This window comes from Coregonus lavaretus (genome assembly GCF_964263955.1).
Source record: "Coregonus lavaretus genome assembly, chromosome: 5".
Lineage (NCBI taxonomy): Eukaryota > Metazoa > Chordata > Actinopteri > Salmoniformes > Salmonidae > Coregonus > Coregonus lavaretus.
Window position 1 is genome coordinate 10774697 of NC_139992.1, and position 24764 is coordinate 10799460.

At 44.4% G+C, this 24764-nt stretch overlaps 1 protein-coding gene across 1 annotated transcript; it reads left to right on the top strand.

The window, feature by feature from the left end:
* Positions 1–2396: 2396 nt before the first annotated feature.
* Positions 2397–24416, top strand: LOC311128882 (cyclic AMP-responsive element-binding protein 1-like). Its single transcript, XM_084161103.1, has 8 exons — positions 2397–2533; positions 13985–14079; positions 19895–20041; positions 20250–20350; positions 20453–20601; positions 21234–21416; positions 21631–21787; positions 22038–24416. Exons 2-8 carry the CDS (start codon positions 13993–13995, stop codon positions 22180–22182), a joined length of 969 nt encoding a protein of 322 aa, XP_084017229.1. The 5' UTR covers positions 2397–2533; positions 13985–13992; the 3' UTR covers positions 22183–24416.
* The last annotated feature ends 348 nt before the right edge of the window (positions 24417–24764 follow it).

Below are 24764 nucleotides of genomic sequence, written 5' to 3' on the forward strand. Positions count from 1 at the left end.
TAGCAAAATAAATAACAATATGAGGATGAGGTAGTTGGGTGGGCTAATTTCAGAATGGCTGTGTACAGGTGCAGTGATCGGTAAGCTGCTCTGACAACTGATGCTTAAAGTTAGTGAGGGAGATAAGAGTCTCCAGCTTCAGAGATGTTTGCAGTTCGTTCCAGTCATTGGCAGCAGAGAACTGGAAGGAATGGCGGCCAAAGAAGGTGTTGGCTTTGGGGATGACCAGTAAGATATACCTGCTGGAGCGCAGACTAGGGGTGGGTGTTGCTATGGTGACCAGTGAGCTAAGATAAGACGGGGATTTGCCTAGCAGTGATTTATAGATGACCTGGAGCCAGTGGGCTCCACTGTTACTTTTTATTTTATTTTTTACTTTAGTTTATTTAGTAAATATTTTCTTAACTCTATTTCTTGAACTGCATTGTTCGTTAAGGGCTTGTAAGTAAGCATTTCACGGTAAGGTCTACACCTGTTGTATTCGGCGCATGTGATAAATACAATTGGATTTGATTTTATTTGATTAGCTTGAACACATTGTTACAATAGAGGCCTACCTTATTACAGAACAAAATAAAACAGATGTGAACTATCAATTCATATAATGTATTTGCATAGATTAAACAGGCTATCAAATCAATTGACCAAGTAGTGAACATAAATCATTGCTACATAAAATAGCAGGAAATTCATTTGAAAACAGCCATAACATCAAGCTTTTGGTGTGGTGTATTCATACATCTCAATTAACTATAACCTAAATGCATTATGACCTCCAACTTGGCCCAATTCACATTTCCAATTGCCCACCCTGACATACCAAGCTAGAATGGGCCATGCGTCTCAACCATTAGCCAATATAGGCTAAATATCCCAAGCAGGGCCCCAGCAACTTCCAGAGAGGGTCAGGCTCCTTTGGCTTTGCAGTGGCCACTCTGGTTTGGTGTCCTCGGCAGAACGGTGTCGCTGTAATCAAGTGGTCACATATCTTTCTGGTTTCCACTGTGCAAGAGGGGGTCCGTGGAGTTTTATGAACATCAAGGTAGACACACAGTGAATTTGGATCCTCGATCTCCTTGGTGTGATGATAAGGTTCATGTGGCTAAACTCACTCTCACACTCCGCCAAGCAGCAGATTTTTGATCAACGTTCTGATTGGCCAAAGTGGTCAAGCCTCCAACAGGCTTCGGCAGTGCACACATGTAGCCTACAGTTCATCATTCCCGCCACCGCCAGAGAGAAGACAGGGAGGAAACCACCATTTACTTACCTCTAGGCTGTGTAGTGTCTGAGGGTCTATGATTTTGCTGACATTTGCAAATGGTGTAATGGATGAACTCTACTCTGCTTTGCTGAAACATCTGGAAAGCATTACTACATAGGTTTCTTGGAATAGAGGACATTTGGAGATATGTGGGGAGGCCGGGGATTGGTCTGTCAAAAACCACCCATCTAATGTTACATAGGATATAAATACCATGTTTTGAACAAAGGACGGGGAGAAACAACATATTAACAGATTGATGCTGGAACCCTTTGATATAAATAAACCTTTATAATCAAAGTACAGCGTCAGCGGAATTCTTATCATCACAGCATAATTAGCAACATATTTTGAGACACCACAGCTGCTATACATATTTATTTGGTTTGTCATTCTATTGTTTTTCATGGAATGTTAGTGGTAAATTAATTTTCCAGAAATAGTTTTACCAGCTCCATGTATTCTCAAATTGAAAGAAAGTGAGGGAGCGTTAAAAATAAAAATAATAATATGCCATTTAGCAGACGCTTTTATCCAAAGCGACTTACAGTCATGCGTGCATACATGTTTGTGTATGGGTGGTCCCGGGTATCGAACCCACTACCTTGGCGTTACAAGCGCCGTGCTCTACCAGCTGAGCTACAGAGGACCACAGTTAGTCCCCTGTGCTCCAGGTAGCACGACACCCATGTTCCTACACTGTCAAAGGTAGCAATTATTGGTCTTGTTTTTATTTATTTTTATTGAAGATCAATAATACATTTCAAAACAGAGACAATACAAGCTACATAGCTAATAATATAAAATAAATAAAACACCAGGTTAAGAAAATACAGAAAACGTATAGTCGTAAATTAACACACACCACAGGTAGCCACATCCTAACAATTGCACTTCGCAGGTGCCAACTAGTCGCTACAAAGTAACCTCCCTAAATGTAAAAAATTTTTATAATAAACGCTACTTTGAAACAGAAAGATTACAATTTGGAGAGCGCTCGGATGCAACGTTCTAGCCTAAATGTTCGTTCTTTTCCGCCCACTTTCGGGATGACTTCGGTTAACTCCGTCAGCCATTCGGCTTGTTCCGCCCATCATTCCGTCGTTCTCGATGGTGCCGCTGACGATTTGATTTTCCTCTCTCTCTTCTTCTCTGTGTTGTTGTTTTCGGTGACGCGACGGAGGTGTAGCCTGACGCGGTCTCTTACGTGTCGGCCTGAATAAAAGTGGAGCTCCGAGGGCCCGGGAGTGACGGAGGGAGTCTGTATCGGTAAGAGAAGACTAGTGTCCGGGAGGAAGAGAGACAAAGCGCGTCCCAAATAAGATATAGTCTGGCCGAATTTCGGCCCGGAGGAACAAAGAAATCATGGCGGCGGGCTTATTACAGGCAGTCATGCAGACAAGGAGGGAGGGGAGGCTGCTGCTGCTGCTGCGGCGAGTAGCCTGGAAAAAGACAGGGAATGAGGAGTATGCTAGCCCGCCAGCCAAGATCGAGTGGAACGTTGCTTGTTTGGACAGCATATTCTGTGATGCGGTTTTACAAGCAAATGCGTCCTGTCATGAAATCATAGTATGTCCCTCTAAAGATTGAAGGATATTTGCGCGCAGTTGAACTTCTTGCGCAGCAGCCTAGCCTGTAGAATAGAAATGCAAAGGGAGATTTCATGAAGCCTACAAAATGCAGGTGTTAAACCAAACTCAACTGCTAAATACTGTTTGTTACGAAAACTCTGGGTATTCTTGAATTTCAATTCTTAAAGTGCAAAATTATATATTGGCTTCACCATGATATGAGATTTGTCGATTTTTTTGTCCACTAGTCAAATCAACTCTTTGGGAGAACCGTTGTTGCTTGCCTGGTCTAAAATAAATAAACCTAGACAAGTGCCCAGATTTGGATGTGGTTTATGTATCCATATGCCTGGGTTGTTACAATGATATGTCCCTACAATAATATGTCCCATCATGTCACGCTAGTCTATTTGCCTCTAGTCGGTCTGTTTGCCAAAATAAAGTTATATAAGAGTAGCCTAGTCGAAACATTCTCAAACACATTAGGCTACTCAGTTTTTTTGTAGGTCTATTTTGGATATTCACTTATTATACAGAATTATATTATGTTTCATATTGCGCTTAAAAGTTGACCAAAATTATCTTGAACTAAATGTAAAACCAATGGTAACCTATGTATGTATGGTATGTCACAGAGGCGGCGGCCGCACTCTCCATGTGGCTCTCTGTCTTGTCACGGAGTTTAGCTTATCTTCTAATCTACTGAATGGTAGTGATGTGCAGTTCGCGAACGATTCGTTCTTTTTGAACTACTGACTCGAGAGTCATGATTTATTTTTTTCCGAGTGACTCGTTCATTTTAGTCGTTCGTTTGACCTGTTGGCCGCAATGAATTCAACAGCAGGATTACGCGCTCCTCCGGCTCAGCCAATTATGTATATACACCCTGGATTGCTGATGCAATGTATTGGCCATTGAGATGCTTTGAACCCACCGGTCCAAGTATGGGTAGCTGCAACCCAATATGGCGGCTGGAGTATGGGGCGAGTGGGTGTATCGAAAGCGAATCAGCTAATTGGGCCGATTTGTTTCCACTCGAGACCGTTTTGCATGGCAGATTGGGCTGCACGAAGAGTCGATAAACCGGCAACCAGTGCACTGGTGTTGTATCGACTTGCCTGCTGGTTATCAAGGTTGTGTTGCTGGTGGTCGCTGACATGGTAAATTTTTTTCTCTCACATAATTTTATTTCAAGCAGGATAGCAGCCTACACAAGCGTTAGTCCCCTGTGCTCCAGGTAGCACGACACCCATGTTCCTACACTGTCAAAGGTAACAATTATTGGTCTTGTTTTTATTTATTTTTATTGAAGATCAATAATACATTTCAAAACAGGGACAATACAAGCTACATAGCTAATAATATAAAATAAATAAAACACCAGGTTAAGAAAATACAGAAAACGTATAGTCGTAAATTAAGACACACCACAGGTAGCCACATCCTAACAATTGCACTTGGCAGGTGCCAACTAGTCGCTACAAAGTAACCTCCCTAAATGTAAAACATTTTTATAATAAACGCTACTTTGAAGCAGAAAGATTTGGAGGGCGCTCGGATGCAACGTTCTAGCCTAAATGTTTGTTATTTTCCGCCCACTTTCGGGATGACTTCGGTTAACTCGGTCAGCCATTCGGCTTGTTCCGCCCATCGTTCCGCCCATCATTCCGTCGTTCTCGATGGTGCCGCTGACGATTTGATTTTCCTCTCTCTCTCTCTCTCGTTCTCTGTGTTGTTGTTTTCGGTCATGATTCGTTTTTCCGAGTGACTCGTTCATTTTAGTCGTTCGTTTGACCTGTTGGCCGCAATGAATTCAACAGCAGGATTACGCGCTCCTCCGGCTCAGCCAATTATGTATATACACCCTGGATTGCTGATGCAATGTATTGGCCATTGAGATGCTTTGAACCCACCGGTCCAAGTATGGGTAGCTGCAACCCAATATGGCGGCTGGAGTATGGGGCGAATCGAAAGTGAATCAGCTAATTGGGCCGATTTGTTTCTTCTGCACGAAGAGTCAATAAGCCGGCAACCAGTGCACCAGTGTTGTATCGACGTGCCTGCTGGTTATCAAGGTTGTGTTGCTGGTGGTCGCTGACATGGCACATTTTTTTCTCTCACATGATTTTATTTCAAGCAGGATAGCAGCCTACACAAGAAATAACTAATATTGATAACCATATAGATGTCGCCTTGATACATACATAGTATACTACTCAATGGGAGGGCATTGTTTTTTATTTAACCAGGCAAGTCAGTTAAGAACAAATTCTTATTTACAATGATGGCGGCCTACCTCTCCCCTAACCCAGATGATGCTGGGCCAATTGTGCGCTGCTCTATGGGACTCCTGATCGGTTGTGATACAGCCTGGGATCGAACCTGGGTCTGTAGTGATGGGTCTGTAGCATTGCGATGCAGTGCTAGAGGCATTAGACCGCTGCGCCACTCGGTCCCCTCGGCAACAACACCGGGGGACAGTGCCCTTCGCTCCTGCTTAACAAGCACTACTGTCCGGCAAGGCGTGGGAAGTCTACCAAGTAGCCAATATCAGTGTCACAGTAAACACACACATACAACGCATGAAGTAACAGTACACCCATCATCAATACTTTTAATCCAAAATAAACAATCGTCAGTTTTATAACTGAAAATGTACCATTATTTGTGTAAAACTAACAGTGATATACGACTCAGACTCATCCTCTGGCTTCAGAACAGAAGTACAAACTTGCAGTATAATAGCTAAATGTGCGGTATTTGCGCGGAAAAAAACACAGCTCAATCAAAACCGTCTAACCTATAGCAGGGCGCTTTTGACACACCCGCTCCTTTCCACACGCCCACTACTTTCCTTTCGACACACCCACTCCTTTCCACACGCCCACTACTTTCCTTTCGACACACCCACTCCTTTCCACACGCCCACTACTTTCCTTTCGACACACCCACTCCTTTCCACACGCCCACTACTTTCCTTTCGACACACCCACTCCTTTCCACATGCCCACTACTTTCCTTTCGACACACCCACTCCTTTCCACACGCCCACTACTTTCCTTTCGAAACACCCACTCCTTTCGACATGCCCACTACTTTCCTTTCGACACACCCGCTCCTTTCCACATGCCCACTACTTTCCTTTCGACACACCCACTCCTTTCCACACGCCCACTACTTTCCTTTCGACACACCCACTCCTTTCCACACACCCACTACTTTCCTTTCGACACACCCACTCCTTTCCACACGCCCACTACTTTCCTTTCGACACACCCACTCCTTTCCACAAGTCCACTATTTTCCTTTCGACACACCCACTCCTTTCCACACGCCCACTACTTTCCTTTCGACACACCCACTCCTTTCCACAAGTCCACTATTTTCCTTTCGACACACCCACTCCTTTCCACACGCCCACTACTTTCCTTTCGACACACCCACTCCTTTCCACACACCCACTACTTTCCACACGCCCACTAATTTCCTTTCGACACACCCACTCCTTTCCACATGCCCACTACTTTCCTTTCGACACACCCACTCCTTTCCACACACCCACTACTTTCCTTTCGACACACCCACTCCTTTCCACACGCCCACTTATTTCCTTTCGACACACGCCCACTCCTTTCCACATGCCCACAACTTTCCTTTCGACACACCCACTCCTTTCCACACACCCACTACTTTCCTTTCGACACACCCACTCCTTTCCACACGCCCACTACTTTCCTTTCGACACACCCACTCCTTTCCACACACCCACTACTTTCCTTTCGACACACCCACTCCTTTCCACACGCCCACTACTTTCCTTTCGACACACCCACTCCTTTCCACACGCCCACTACTTTCCTTTCAACACACCCACTTGCCCGTACTCCTGTCACAATATTGGGATGCTAATACCACAGAACAATAAGCCAGATATTTCACCAGAGTATAAATTTTAAGCATACGGCTAGTGTTTCCACTCACTACCAAATATGGTGATGAGAGGAAGCCCAGTGGCCAGCAGTGGGAGAAGATGGAGCGAGATGTAATTTGGCCGACATTCTGCTAATTTGATCTCCATACAGTTTTCTGTTTCCAAAACTAGAATCTGTAACAAACAGAGTGGACTGCGTTTTGTAGACTTTACCGTTTGTAGACTTTAAGTTTAAAAAAAATGGTGTTGTTTAGAAGGAGTGCAAGGGTGAATTGAGTTATTACACATGCACTTCACAGCTATAACGGAAATATGCAAATAAATGCTAGAACCAATAGGATCTCACTAGCTTGTGTTTGGCCCCACCCACCTCTTGCTTGTTCTGCCCACTATGATTTGCTCCCATTGGAAACGACAGGCTCTGGTCTATCTTGGGTTATCTTGGGTCATTAAGTTTTGACTGTAGTCGACTGCAAGTTTCTGCAGTTGCTCTTCGCCAACTTCATCCTACCGTCATCGCCTGCATTGTGGGAGGCTCTTTTGTCAACCAATCATCAGGGTGTTTTTGTTTGACCCACGCAAACGTGACAAAGATGCTACTGAAACAGGAACCAACTTTGCCACATTTCACATTGCCTACCTGTTGGCTCTTGGTCGCTGTAGCCTATCCTTCTCCTTTAACTTTTAACTCCATCATTTAATTCCATCTTCCATTGATTAGATATCTCCTAACTTTTGCCACACAAGGAGCGAGGCTCTATGACTGTAGCCTATTGATGCTTTGATGACCTATGATTGGCCAACAACAAGCTACACGCGCCACTCTCATGAAAAGCAAAGAGCAGCAGCATAAATTATACAATTTCTCTCTCTCGCTCTACTGCAGCAGTAACATTCGGATCTATATGGGTCCTTCCGGACAAGTCAGTTAAAATTACACACACCCGAGACCCATGACAATCATATAAGATCTGACCCAGACCAGTGACATTATTTCGAATTCTGGATCTGGGTATTCAGGTACAGGTGGATCCGTGAAGACCTCTAGTGTGATGCGCGCATGTGTTTATAACCCAGAAATGGGCCGCTTCCTCACTCCAGTACAATGTCGGTCTCAAATAAGTTTCGACACACCCATCAGTTTTCCAGAGGTTGTCTCAGGACATTCCTAATATAAATCACATTGTCAAAGGGTTACCCTAACTCCCTCACTTACATGTACTGCATATGTACAATGTACACTGAGGGTACAAAACATTAAGAACACCTTGATTTTGCCCTCAGAACAGCCTAAATTCATTGGGGGCATGGACTCTACAAGGTGTCGAAAGCATTCCACAGGGATGCTGGCCCATGTTGACTCCAATGCTTCCCACGGTTGTGTCAAGTTGCCTGGATGTCCTTTGGGTGGTGGACCATTCTTGATACACACGGGAAACTGCTGAGCGTGAAAAACCCAGCAGCGTTGCAGTTCTTGACACAAACCGGTGCGCCTGGCACCTACTACCATATCCCGTTCAAAGGCACTTCAAAATCTTTTATCTTGCCCATTCACCTTCTGAATGGCACACATGCGCAATCCATGTCTCCGTTATCTCAAGGCTTAAAAATAATTTATTTAACCTATCTCCTCCCCTTCATCCACACTGATTGAAGTGGATTTCACAAGTTACATTGATAAGGGATCATAGCTTTCACCTGGATTCACCTGGTCAGTGGCTTGGGAAAGTATTCACCCCCCTTGGCATTTTTCCTATTTTGTTGCCTTACAACCTGGAATTAAAATGGATTTTTTGGGGGTTTGTATAATTTGATTTACACAACATGCCTACCACTTTGAAGATGCAAAATATTTTTTCTTGTGAAACAAACAAGAAATAAGACAAAAAAACAGAAAACGTGTGCGTGCATAACTATTCACCCCCCCCCCCCCCCCCCCCAAAGTCAATACTTTGTACAGCCACCTTTTGCAGCAATTACAGCTGCAAGTCTCTTGGGGTATGTCTCTATAAGCTTGGCACATCTAGCCACTGGGATTTTTGCCCATTCTTCAAGGAAAAACTGCTCCAGCTCCTTCAAGTTGGATGGGTTCCGCTAGTGTACAGCAATCTTTAAGTCATACCACAGATTCTCAATTGGATTGAGGTCTGGGCTATTCCAAGAATTTTAAATGTTTCCCCTTAAACCACTCAGGTGTTGCTTTAGCAGTATGCTTAGGGTCATTGTCCTGCTGGAAGGTGAACCTCCGTCCCAGTCTCAAATCTCTGGAAGACTGAAACAGTTTTCCCTCAAGAACTTCCCTGTATTTAGCGCCATCCATCATTCCTTCAATTCTGACCAGTTTCCCAGTCCCTGCCGATGAAAAACATCCCCACAGCATGATGCTGCCACCACCACGCTTCACTGTGAGGATGGTGTTCTCGGGGTGATGAGAGGTGTTGGGTTTGCGCCAGACATAGCGTTTTCCTTGATGGCCAAAAAGCTCAATTTTAGTTTCATCTGACCTGAGTACCTTCTTCCATATGTTTGGGGAGTCTCCCACAAACGTGTTTGCTTATTTTTTTCTTTAAGCAATGGCTTTTTTTCTGGCCACTCTTCCGTAAAGCCCAGCTCTGTGGAGTGTATGGCTTAAAGTGGTCTTCATGGTGCCACTTGCTTGGTGGTGCCCCTTGCTTAGTGGTGTTGCAGACTTTGGGGCCTTTCAGAACAGTACAGTGAGGGAAAAAAGTATTTGATCCCCTGCTGATTTTGTACGTTTGCCCACTGACAAAGAAATGATCAGTCTATAATTTTAATGCTAGGTTTATTTGAACAGTGAGAGACAGAATAACAACAAAAAAATCCAGAAAAACGCATGTCAAAAATGTTATAAATTGATTTGCATTTTAATGAGGGAAATAAGTATTTGACCCCCTCTCAATCAGAAAGATTTCTGGCTCCCAGGTGTCTTTTATACAGGTAACGAGCTGAGATTAGGAGCACACTCTTAAAGGGAGTGCTCCTAATCTCAGCTTGTTACCTGAATAAAAGACACCTATCCACAGAAGCAATCAATCAATCAGATTCCAAACTCTCCACCATGGCCAAGACCAAAGAGCTCTCCAAGGATGTCAGGGACAAGATTGTAGACCTACACAAGGCTGGAATGGGCTACAAGACCATCGCCAAGCAGCTTGGTGAGAAGGTGACAACAGTTGGTGCGATTATTCGCAAATGGAAGAAACACAAAATAACTGTCAATCTCCCTCGGCCTGGGGCTCCATGCAAGATCTCACCTCGTGGAGTTGCAATGATCATGAGAACGGTGAGGAATCAGCCCAGAACTACACTGGAGGATCTTGTCAATGATCTCAAGGCAGCTGGGACCATAGTCACCAAGAAAACAATTGGTAACACACTACGCCGTGAAGGACTGAAATCCTGCAGCGCCCGCAAGGTCCCCCTGCTCAAGAAAGCACATATACAGGGCCGTCTGAAGTTTGCCAATGAACATCTGAATGATTCAGAGGAGAACTGGGTGAAAGTGTTGTGGTCAGATGAGACCAAAATCGAGCTCTTTGGCATCAACTCAACACGCCGTGTTTGGAGGAGGAGGAATGCTGCCTATGACCCCAAGAACACCATCCCCACCGTCAAACATGGAGGTGGAAACATTATGCTTTGGGGGTGTTTTTCTGCTAAGGGGACAGGACAACTTCACCACATCAAAGGGACGATGGACAGGGCCATGTACCGTCAAATCTTGGGTGAGAACCTCCTTCCCTCAGCCAGGGCATTGAAAATGGGTCGTGGATGGGTATTCCAGCATGACAATGACCCAAAACACACGGCCAAGGCAACAAAGGAGTGGCTCAAGAAGAAGCACATTAAGGTCCTGGAGTGGCCTAGCCAGTCTCCAGACCTTAATCCCATAGAAAATCTGTGGAGGGAGCTGAAGGTTCGAGTTGCCAAAATTTCAGCCTCGAAACCTTAATGACTTGGAGAAGATCTGCAAAGAGGAGTGGAACAAAATCCCTCCTGAGATGTGTGCAAACCTGGTGGCCAACTACAAGAAACGTCTGACCTCTGTGATTGCCAACAAGGGATTTGCCACCAAGTACTAAGTCATGTTTTGCAGAGGGGTCAAATACTTATTTCCCTCATTAAAATGCAAATCAATTTATAACATTTTTGACATGTGTTTTTCTGGATTTTTTTGTTGTTATTCTGTCTCTCACTGTTCAAATAAACCTACCATTAAAATTATACACTGATCATGTCTTTGTCAGTGGGCAAACGTACAAAATAAGCAGGGGATCAAATACTTTTTTCCCTCACTGTATATACAGTTGAAGTCGGAAGTTTACAGACACTTAGGTTGGAGTCATTAAAACTTGTTTTTCAACCACTCCACAAATGTCTTGTTAACAAACTATAGTTTTGGCAAGTCGGTTAGGACATCTACTTTGTGCATGACACAAGTAATTTTTCCAGCAATTGTTTACAGACAGATTATTTCACTTGTAATTCACTGTATCACAATTCCAGTGGGTCAGAAGTTTACATACACTAAGTTGACTGTGCCTTTAAACAGCTTGGAAAATTCCAGAAAATGGTGTCATGGCTTTAGAAGCTTCTGATAGGCTAATTGACATCATTTGAGTCAATCGGAGGTGTACCTGTGGATGTATTTCAAGGCCTACCTTCAAACTCAGTTCCTCTTTTCATGACATCATTGGAAAATCAAAAGAAATCAGCCAAGACCTCAGCAAAAGAATTGTAGACCTCTACAAGTCTGGTTCATCCTTGGGAGCAATTTCCAAATGCCTGAAGGTACCACGTTCATCTGTACAAACAATAGTACGCAAGTATAAACACCATGGGACCACGGAGCCGTCATACCGCTCAGGAAGGAGACGCGTTCTGTCTCCTAGAGATTAACGTACTTTGGTGCGAAAAGTGCAAATCAATCCCAGAACAACAGCAAAGGACCTTGTGAAGATGCTGGAGGAAGCAGGTACAAAAGTATCTATATCCACAGTAAAATGAGTCTTATATCGACATAACCTGAAAGGCCTCTCAGCAAGGAAGAAGCCACTGCTCCAAAACTGCCATAAAAAAGCCAGACTACGGTTTGCAACTGCACATGGGGACAAAGATCGTACTTTTTGGAGAAATGTCCTCTGGTCTGATGAAACAAAAATAGAACTGTTTGGCCATAATGACCATCGTTATGTTTGGAGGAAAAAGGGTGTGGCTTGCAAGCCGAAGAAAACCATCCCAACCGTGAAGCACGGGGGTGGCAGCATCATGCTGTGGGGGTGCTTTGCTGCAGGAGGGACTGGTGCACTTCACAAAATAGATGGCATCATGAGGAAGGAAAATTATGTGGATATATTGAAGCAACATCTCAAGACATCAGTCAGGAAGTGAAAGCTTGGTCACAAATGGGTCTTCCAAATGGACAATGACCCCAATCATACTTCCAAAGTTGTGGCAAAATGGCTTAAGGACAACAAAGTCAAGGTATTGGAGTGGCCATCACAAAGCCCTGACCTCAATCCTTTAGAAAATCTTTCGGCAGAACTGAAAAAGCGTTTGCGAGCAAGGAGGCCTACAACCCTGACTCAGTTACACCAGCTCTGTCAGGAGGAATGGGCCAACATTCACCCAACTTATTGTGGGAAGCTTGTGGATGGCTACCCAAAACATTTGACCCAAGTTAAACAATTTAAAGGCAATGCTACCAAATACTAATTGAGTGTATGTAAACTTCTGACCTACTGGGAATATTAAATAAATCATTCTCTCTACTATTATTCTGACATTTCACATTCTTAAAATAAAGTGGTGCTCCTAACTGACCTAAAACAGGGAATTTTTACTAGGATTAAATGTCAGGAATTGTGAAAAACTGGGTTTAAATGTATTTGGCTAAGGTGTATGTAAACTTCCGACTTCAACTGTATACTGAGATCATGTGACAGATCATGTGACACTTAGATTACACACAGGTGGACTTTATTTAACTAATTATGTGACTTCTGAAGGTAATTGGTTGCACCAGATCTTATTTAGGGGCTTCATAGCAAAGGGGGTGAATACATATGCACGCACCACTTTTCCGTTATTTATTTTTTAGAATTTTTTGAAACAAGTTATTTTTTTCATTTCACTTCACCAATTTGGACTGTTTTGTGAATGTTCATTACATTAAATAAAAATAAAAATAAATTTAAATTACAGGTTGTAATGCAACAAAATAGGAAAAACGCCAAGGGGGTTGAATACTTTTGCAAGGCACTGTATGTCATGGAAAAAGCATCTTAATGTTTTTTATGAACTGGGTGGTTCGTGTTCTGAATGCTGATTGGCAAACCGCCATGGTATATCAGACCATATACCACGGGTATGACAAAACATTTATTTTTACTGCACTAATTACCTTGGTAACCAGTTTATAATAGCATTAAGGCACCTCAGGGGTTTGTGGTATATGGCCAATATACCACGGCTAAGGGCTGTTTCCAGGCACTCCGCGTTGCGTCTTGCATAAGAACAGCCCTTAGCCATGGTATATTGGCCATATACCACACCCCCTCAGGCCTTATTGCTTAAGTATACTCAGTGTAGAAGACTATGATAAAGCTCAGGAATAGCCTTGAGCTCTGTCTGTGACTGTGCCATATTCACTTTCACTTGACCTCTCAGTCACATCCGTGAGAAGTGGCTTCACCCTGCTTTACTTCTAAGAAGGTAAAAGCTATCATGTTGCCAGTGACATTTGAGTGACACAAGACGTATACAACTTTGTCAGTTATAAACAGATTCTATTTCAGTTATTAGCTACTGTATTCATAAAAACTGGAAGGACATCTGTGGTCATAGTTTTATATTGATTTGCACAAACAAACACTTGGCTAACAGACAGAGTTGGTTGAGAGGCTTTCCACTGATATCCTTCCAATGAACTGTACAGGAAGATTAATTAAATGTATGGTAATACCATAATACCAAATACCAGTTAACTATCAATTGTGTTGAATCCTTCAAAATAATTACTTGGAGAAAATACTACTAAGTACTAAGGCTACTACCATTTTCTTTATACAAACTAGGTCAAACCAGCTGAAATGATCATCAGCATTACTCTGATTTTCTCCTTGTTGATCATAACAAGATATGCATCAGAAAGTCTTCTCTAACCCTAATATCCTCCGCTCCCCTTTCCTCCAACAGCTAAGTCGATGACCATGGAGTCGGCAGCAGAGGTTCAGCAGGGAGGAGACACAGAAGTGTCAGAGACAGACAGCCAACAGATCGCCCACTCACAGGTTAGTACCCTGCTACATACTGGTACTGTACCTCATCACTACTACCACTCACAGGTTAGTACCCTGCTACATACTGGTACTGTACCTCATCACTACTACCACTCACAGGTTAGTACCCTGCTACATACTGGTACTGTACCTCATCACTACTACCACTCACAGGTTAGTACCCTGCTACATACTGGTACTGTACCTCATCACTACTACCACTCACAGGTTAGTACCCTGCTACATACTGGTACTGTACCTCATCACTAATACCACTCACATGTAAGCCTACACTGCCTCCCTGTCTCTCTACTACACACACTACTACATCTACCACACACTTCTACATCTACCACACACTGCTACATCTACCACACACTGCTACACACAATACTACATCTACCACACACTACTACCACACACTACTACACACACTGCTACACCTACCACACACTACTACATCTACCACACACTACTACACACACTGCAACATCTACCACACACTACTACCACACACTGCTGCATCTACCACACACTGCTACACACACTGCTACATCTACCACACACTGCTACATTTATCACACACTGCTACATCTACCACACACTACTACATCTACCACACACTACTACACACACTGCAACATCTACCACACACTACTACCACACACTGCTGCATCTACCACACACTGCTACACACACTGCTACATCTACCACACACTGCTACATTTATCACACACTGCTACATCTACCACACACTGCTACATCGACCACATGCTGCTACACACACTACTACCACACACTACTACAGCTACCACACACTGCTACATCTACCACACACTACTACACACACTGCTACATCTACCACACACTGCTACATCTACCACACACTGCTACCACACACTGCTACATCTACCACACACTGCTACATCTACCGCACACTACTGCCACACACTGCTACATCTACCACACACTACTATCACACACTGCTACATCTTCCACACACTGCTACATCTACCACACACTGTTACACGCACTACTACACACACTGCTACATCTACCCCACACTGCTACATCTACCAAACACTGCTACATCTACCCCACACTGCTACATCTACCACACACTGTTACATCTACCAAACACTGCTACATCTACCCCACACTGCTACATCTACCAAACACTGCTACATCTACCCCACACTGCTACATCTACCACACACTGTTACATCTACCACACGCTACTACCACACACTGCTACATCTACCACACACTACTACCACACACTGCTAAATCTACCACACACTGCTACCACACACTGCTACATCTACCACACACTGCTACATCTACCACACACTGCTACATCGACCACATGCTACTACACACACTACTACCACACACTACTACATCTACCACACACTGCTACATCTACCACACACTACTACACACACTGCTACATCTACCACACACTGCTACATCTACCACACACTACTACCACACACTGCTACATCTACCACGCAGTACTACCACACACTGTTACATCTACCACACACTACTACATATACCACACACTGTTACACGCACTACTACACACACTGCTACATCTACCAAACACTGCTACATCTACCACACACTACTACCACACACTGCTACATCTACCACACACTACTACCACACACTGCTACATCTACCACACACTACTACCACACACTGCTACATCTACCACACACTACTACATATACCACACACTGTTACAAGCACTACTACACACACTGCTACATCTACCACACACTACTACACCTACCACAGACTGCTAAATCTACCACACACTGCTACATCTACCACAAACTGCTACCACACACTGCTACATCTACCACACACTGCTACTACACACTGCTACATCTACCACACACTGCTACAGCTACCACACACTGCTACATCTACCAAACATTACTACATCTACCACACACTGCTACACACACTACTACATCTACCACACACTGTTACATTATCACACACTGCTACGTCTACCACACACTGCTACATCTATCACACACTGCTACATTTACCACACACTGCTACATCTACCACACACTGCTACATCGACCACATGCTGCTACACACACTACTACCACACACTACTACATCTACCACACACTGCTACATCTACCACACACTACTACACACACTGCTACATCTACAACACACTGATACATCTACCACACACTATTACCACACACTGCTACATCTACCACACACTGCTACATCTACCGCACACTACTGCCACACACTGCTACATCTACCACACACTACTATCACACACTGCTACATCTACCACACACTGCTACATCTACCACACACTGCTACATTTATCACACACTGCTACATCTACCACACACTGCTACATATATCACACACTGCTACATTTACCACACACTACTACATCTACCACACACTGCTACATCGACCACATGCTGCTACACACACTACTACCACACACTACTACATCTACCACACACTGCTACATCTACCACACACTACTACACACACTGCTACATCTACCACACACTGCTACATCGACCACATGCTGCTACACACACTACTACCACACACTACTACATCTACCACACACTGCTACATCTACCACACACTACTACACACACTGCTACATCTACCACACACTGCTACATCTACCACACACTACTACCACACTGCTACATCTACCACACACTACTAACACACTTTGCTACATCTACCACACACTACTACATATACCACACACTGTTACACGCACTACTACACACACTGCTACATCTACCAAACACTGCTACATCTACCACACACTACTACCACACACTGTTACATCTACCACACACTACTACCACACACTGCTACATCTACCACACACTACTACCACACACTGCTAAATCTACCACACACTGCTACCACACACTGCTACATCTACCACACACTGCTACTACACACTGCTACATCTACCACACACTGCTTCATCTACCACACACTGCTACATCTACCACACACTGCTACATTTATCATACACTGCTACATCTACCACACACTGCTACATCTATCACACACTGCTACATCTACTCCACACTGCTACATCTACCACACACTGCTACCACACACTGCTACATCTACCACACACTGCTACACACACTATTACATCTACCACATGCTGCTACATTTACCACACACTGCTACACCTACCACAGACTGCTAAATCTACCACACACTGCTACATCTACCACACACTACTACACCTACCACAGACTGCTAAATCTACCACACACTGCTACATCTACCACACACTACTACACACACTATTACCACACACTGCTACATCTACCACACACTGCTACCACACACTGCTACATCTACCACACACTGCTACTACACATTGCTACATCTACTACACACTGCTACATCTACCACACACTGCTACAGCTACCACACACTGCTACATCTACCACACACTACTACATCTACCACACACTGCTACACACACTACTACATCTACCACACACTGTTACATTATCACACACTGCTACGTCTACCACACACTGCTACATCTTCTACACACTGCTACATCTACTACACACTACTACCACACACTGCTACATCTACCACACACTGCTAAATTTATCACACACTGCTACGTCTACCACACACTGCTACATCTACCACAAACTGCTACATCTACCACACACTACTACATTTACATTTACATTTACATTTTCGTCATTTAGCAGACGCTCTTATCCAAAGCGACTTACAAATTGCTACATACCGTATTTTCCGCACTATAAAGCGCACCGGATTATAAGGCGCACCTTCAATGAATGGCCTATTTTAGAACTGTTTTCATATATAGGGCGCACCGGATTATAAGGCGCATAGAATAGAAGATACTGCAGTCAAACGTTTGACTGGGGTTGCGTTATGCATCCACTAGATGGAGCTGTGCTAAAGGGAATGTCAACAAAACAGTCAGATAAAGTCAAACTTTATTAAGCGTTCTGACAACAATTTTGGGGTCTTTATACACACACAAGTGGTGTGGGACTGTGAGTAAGCACAGTACCGGTGTTTACTGACTACGGTAGCCGTAATGCTGCAAGCGGTGCGGCTTTGTAGTTTACCAGTCGTACTGAAACATTTCATTATTATTAAATTGTTTTTATTGGTTTTTCATACTGAAACATTTTGACAGAGCGCCTTGAGCGCCGTGTACAACCAGTATGGATCAACCAATTAACCAATTGATCCATATATAAGGCGCTCCGGATTATAAGGCGCACTGTCGTTTTTTGAGAAAATTAAAGGCTTTTAAGTGCGCCTTATAGTGCAGAAAATACGGTACTCACTGACTGATAGGGAATGTGCTGACACTCCATACACACACATACACACATTACATCAGAGATCTATGACTCACAGAGAGACCCTGTGGTACTAGAAATATGGTCATCTACCAGAGGAGGCTGGTGGGAGGATTTATAGGAGGACGGGCTCATTGTAATGGCTGGAATGGAAAAAATGGAACGGTATCAAACACATCAAACATATGGAAACCACATCGATTCCATTCCAGCCATTACAATGAGCCTGTCCTCCTAGCTCCTCCCACCAGCCTCCACTGACTGTCATCTACCCCCCGAGTTCAGCGAGAGCCAGACATATGTAAGATGCAAGCAGGAGACAGCAGGATGACCAGACTGAGACAGTAGGATGACCAGGCTGAGACAGTAGGATGACCAGATTGAGACAGTAGGATGACCAGGCTGAGACAGTAGGATGACCAGGCTGAGACAGTAGGATGACCAGGCTGAGACAGTAGGATGACCAGGCTGAGACAGTAGGATGACCAGGCTGAGACAGTAGGATGACCAGGCTGAGACAGCAGGATGACCAGGCTGAGACAGTAGGATGACCAGGCTGAGACAGCAGGATGACCAGGCTGAGACAGTAGGATGACCAGGCTGAGACAGCAGGATGACCAGGCTGAGACAGTAGGATGACCAGGCTGAGACAGTAGGATGACCAGGCTGAGACAGTAGGATGACCAGGCTGAGACAGTAGGATGACCAGGCTGAGACAGCAGGATGACCAGGCTGAGACAGTAGGATGACCAGGCTGAGACAGCAGGATGACCAGGCTGAGACAGTAGGATGACCAGGCTGAGACAGTAGGATGACCAGGCTGAGACAGCAGGATGACCAGGCTGAGACAGTAGGATGACCAGGCTGAGACAGTAGGATGACCAGGCTGAGACAGTAGGATGACCAGGCTGAGACAGTAGGATGACCAGGCTGAGACAGCAGGATGACCAGGCTGAGACAGTAGGATGACCAGGCTGAGACAGTAGGATGACCAGGCTGAGACAGCAGGATGACCAGGCTGAGACAGTAGGATGACCAGGCTGAGACAGCAGGATGACCAGGCTGAGACAGCAGGATGACCAGTCTGAGACAGTAGGATGACCAGGCTGAGACAGTAGGATGACCAGGCTGAGACAGTAGGATGACCAGGCTGAGACAGTAGGATGACCAGGCTGAGACAGTAGGATGACCAGGCTGAGACAGTAGGATGTCACAGAATATACTGATATCACTCACGCTACCGTTTCATTCTCATACACACAAGAAATACGTACCCATACACACAAAATAATGTAGCAAACAGGTATTTTATAAACGTACGTAGTAGGGCCCAGAAAACCCCAAGTTTTTCCAGACTAGGAGAGACTCGGGGGTTCTAGTCATAGGTGTGTGTCCCCCCTGGACAGCAGGATTATGTTTATGCTTTGCAGGTTTCCATGGCAGCGGGCCACGCCACGTCCAGTGGTCCTACGGTCACCCTGGTGCAGCTGCCCAACGGTCAGACGGTCCAGGTTCACGGGGTCATCCAGGCCTCTCAGCCCTCTGTCATACAGTCACCACAGGTCCAGACTGTTCAGGTGAGTAGACCTTTTCATCTAACCTTTCATTTATAGAGGTTTGTCTCATTATGATAAAAATACCTTAGCTAAAACGTTAGCTTAGATACAATAACTTTGCACCCCGGTACAACTCTGACCACCACAACAGGCCACAAGAAGAATATACTGTGATAGAGCAAGTATTATTACTAGCCCAGCACTAACACACCTGATTGAACTGTTCCAGATCTCCACCATAGCAGAGAGTGAAGACTCCCAGGAGTCAGTGGACAGTGTGACTGACTCTCAGAAACGCAGAGAGATCCTCTCACGTCGCCCCTCATACAGGTACACGTTGATGTGTGTGTGTGTGTGTGATAATGCTGTACTGTGAGTACTGTTAGTTTGTGTGTGTGTTTTATCTAACGTCCTGACCTCTGACCCTAACAGGAAGATCCTGAATGACCTGTCGTCAGGTGACACCCCGGGGGTTCCCAGGATTGAGGAAGAGAAGTCGGAAGAGGACCCAGCACCCGCTATCACCACGGTTACCATGCCCACATCATGCCCCATCTACCAGACCAGCAGTGGCCAGTACAGTACGTCACCTTTGACCCTTTGTTCTTTTACTCAACAATGTCACTGACAAAGAGGTTATTTACAGTAAGAGGGTAGTTTAAGCAAGATCTTTAGTTGCTTATGTTGCAACCTTATTCACAAACTGTCTTTTCCTTCTCTCTCTGTCTCTCTCTGTCTCTTCTCTCTCTCTCTCTCTCTCTCTCCGTCTCGCTCCACTCTCTCTCTGTATCTCTTCTCTCTCTCCGTCTCTCTCTGTCTCTCTCTCTCTCTGCCTCTCTCTCTCGCTGTCTCTCTCGCTCATCTCTCTCTCTCTCTCTCTCTCTCTCTCTCTCTCTCTCTCTCTCTCTCTCATCTCTCTCTCTCTCTGATCTCTCTCTCTCTCTGATCTCTCTCTCTCTCTCTCTCATCTCTCTCTCTCATCTCTCTCTCTGTCTCTCTCTCTATCTGTCTCTCTCTCTCTCTCTCTCTCTCTCTCATCTCTCTCTCTGATCTCTCTCTCATCTCTCTCTCATCTCTCTATCTGTCTCTCTCTCTATCTGTCTCTCTCTCTCATATCTCTCTCTCATATCTCTCTCTGATCTCTCTCTCTCTCTGCCTCTGCCTCTCTCATTCTCTCTCGCCCCGTCCCTCTCACCTCCCTCTCCTCTCCCAGTCGCCATCACCCAAGGCGGTGCGATCCAGTTGGCCAATAACGGAACAGATGCGGTCCAGGGACTGCAGACCCTGACCATGTCCAACACTGCGGCCGCCCAGCAGGGCACCACCATCCTGCAGTACGCCCAGACCTCAGACGGCCAGCAGATCCTGGTGCCCAGCAACCAGGTGGTAGTGCAAGGTGAGTGGTAGTGCAAACACTGGCCTTACCTCTTGATATGGATAAACACACAAACAGACAATCGGCGTGTTTGAATGGAATCAGTTTGAGCAGGGAGAGGCACAGAATTGCTTCTGCACATTATCAGTGATTCTGCACATTACAACTGCAATGTAGTAGATTTCAAACACATGGCTCCATATTTGACCTCCTGTATCATTCCATTGTTCCCTAGCTGCGTCTGGAGATATGCAGGCCTACCAGATCCGCACGGTCCCCAACAGCACCATCGCCTCTGGGGTGGTCATGGCTTCCTCCCCTGCCCTGTCTGGCCAGGGGGGCCCAGAGGTAGAAGTCACCCGCAAGAGAGAGGTCAGACTCATGAAGAATAGGTAAGGACATACAGTCAGAGTGAGGTTCTCTTTAGTTATGGTCCACTGTGAACTCAATTTAGCCAAGACCTGTGCGACTTCTAGTAAAACATTATAATGGCTCATACATGCTACAAGTAAAGCATTACACCTGTCTGCATTAAGTAAAGTGTAACCAAGAACCTAGAGAGATGCTGTGTAACATCCCATGCTAGCTGAGCCAATAGCCGGTGGTTTCCCTGACTGTGTCTTGGTCCTTGTTGTCACACAGAGAGGCGGCCCGCGAGTGTCGCAGGAAGAAGAAGGAGTATGTCAAGTGTCTGGAGAACCGCGTTGCCGTGCTGGAGAACCAGAACAAAACCCTCATAGAGGAACTGAAAGCTCTTAAAGACCTGTACTGCCATAAATCTGAGTAGCCCCAAACTACCCCATCATACCCCCCAAACCTTACCCAGTGGGCATCAGACTGCACATCAACCTGTACAGAAACTCTGCCAAGCGTTTGCCCACAGACATGACCCCTGACATCTGAAGCAAGAGGATGTGAGAGAGAAGACAGAATGAAAATGGATTGATGGACGGGAGATTAGTGACGGACAGTGCTTTGTGGGAATTGTAGTTTTGTAAGTAAACACGACCACCCCGGCCCATACGTCCCCCAATCTCCCATCCACCAATCCATTTTCACCCTGTCTTCTCTCTCACATCCTCTTGCTTCCACTCCTTCTTCTCCCGCTCACTTGTTATCCACCTTTCCATCTTTCTTCTCCTCTCCCAACTTCTCTCAATATTATCCCATCGTGGAACACGAAGGATGAGGATTCCTTTGTCAGTTGTGGATCCAGAGATAACGTGATGAAACAAAACACTAACTCTTACACTATTCAAGCTTCTTGTTTGGGGTTTGTTTACTGGGAAGTCAAGTCACAGACTTCCGACATCATTAGTCTTTTTTAATTAACCTGAAGCCAATCAAACAAGAGGTTTAGCGTCTGACTGTCCAATAAGCTCAAGAGGAGGTCAAAACAAGGAAGTCAAGACAGCCTCTAGAACCCTGGTATTGGGTATTGGAGTCAGTTAGGACATGTATATGAGATTGCTCTACAGTAGATCAGATGAGATCAGATCATGTTGTTTTGAGTTACACCTCCATGAGCAAGATAACCGATCAACTCGGATTCATCTTCCATTTCAAGTGTCTTGGGTGTTTTCTTCCTTTTGTTACTTGCTGATATCTGAGATTTTATTCACTTTTGTTACACTCTAAAGATGTAAGTTGTTGCTGGGTGGTGGTGGAATTTGGATCCCATAAAACTACTAAAGGAAACACATTCATGTCTGAAGATAGGAACCAATTGTCAGTACACTCCACATAGCCTGAAATTCACCCAAGTAAATCTTGCTGGAATAGATCATTTTGTAATCTCCGGCATAGATACATACACATATTTACAGTGAGTGTACTACCGTACATGCATACATATGATTACATTAACAATATGTTAGTAGGTTTACATAGGACTTGGGAATCCATCTTCTAACGTCACAGACAGAGATACTTTGTGTTCTGTTTATGATTGGATAAAGTAGTACCATATTGTATTACATATTAGTTATTTTTCTTTTGATATTATTACTGTACGTGGAGCATACAGCATGTGTAGATTTTACTATGATATTTCTATTGATTTGGAAAAAACATTGTTATGCATAATATGAAACCAAAATAGATTTACGTATTTGTATCATACATTGCAGTAAATAAAATATACAATATACATCTATATTCCTTTAGTTTACCAGGCTTATCACAATGTCGGCAGCTAAAAGGCCTTTTTGAAACTCCTCTGCTCATCTTTAGGTTTTGTTAACCTAACGTAGCAGGCGTTTCTGTCTTTCTGGTCCTGACGAGAAAAATTAACTGTCAGGAGAAGTTCTCTTCTGCACTGTTGAACCAATCCAGTAAATGTGGAGGAGGAGTTAAGATGGAGTGTCGCCTTGTTAACGTCCAAAACGGAAGTCTCATCACAGGCTCTCTTTCCATTTCCCTTGAAAAGCGGATGCATCCGGTAGTTTCCGACCCGTAGAGAGTGCCTTTTCGAGACAGGCGAGTGGACAGCCTGTTTGAAGCTATTACGACCCACAAGATATATCAGTTCAATTATGGCTCTAGGTTTCATTTTGCTGTAAATGGCTAAGAAATCAATTTGATGCTTCCTGCCACACCACTCATCTGTACAGAGGACTGAGAAACCCAAGTGGTTGGTTGTAAAAGCCTCGAGCGAATGTTGTAACAGGTTTAATACAAATGTATTTTATCACAGAAGGCCTGTGACATTTATCTTTTTTTTTACTTTTTATATTTTTCCCCATAGAAAAGGCAGCAACACCATGATGTAACGAAATCTGTTTTCCTTTTTGTTAGGTATTATGTCATGTGTAATGTCACGGTACTGTAAATGCATTTGTTTTCGTTTTGCTGTTGGGGTGGGGATAAAGAGTAGCCTAAATATGACTGATCAAGTTTTTAATGTTTGTATTTTTACTGTGTTTGTATGTTGAGATTAAGTCAATCCAGTGTTGCTCTTTTTTTATACATTAAAGGACTGTTTAAAATGTACTGTATTCATCATGTTATGTGAATATTGTAAAAAGGAAAGTGGGTTGGGTTGGGGTGAAATGGTCACAGAAAGAAATGTGCTTCTGATTGTACAGAGGTAGCACTGTAATTTTGTTCTTCTGTTGTGAGCAAACGGCGAAGCCATCCATTGAGTCGTATGGATCATCCCCTTTCCCTGGCCCTACTCTATTTCACACAGACGATTTGAGATGATAAATGGCAGAGGTTATCTCTTAGCAGAGCTTTTTCAGGGTAGATTATGCATTCATGCTGAGGGGATGCAATTTGACACAGCACACCTTGAGCTTCAGCTTTGCCGGCTTTGAAAAACCCCAGTTATGTTATGACAGAAGTGCAGATCTGACCAGAGCAGGACCC

Excerpts from the sequence above, each read along its gene's own strand:
- LOC311128882 (XM_084161103.1), top strand. The coding sequence starts at position 13,993 with ATGACCATGGAGTCGGCAGCAGAGGTTCAGCAGGGAGGAGACACAGAA. Across the intron at positions 20,602-21,233 it reads GACCAGCAGTGGCCAGTACA|TCGCCATCACCCAAGGCGGT; the intron begins GTACGTCACCTT and ends CTCCTCTCCCAG. Across the intron at positions 21,788-22,037 it reads GTCAGACTCATGAAGAATAG|AGAGGCGGCCCGCGAGTGTC; the intron begins GTAAGGACATAC and ends GTTGTCACACAG.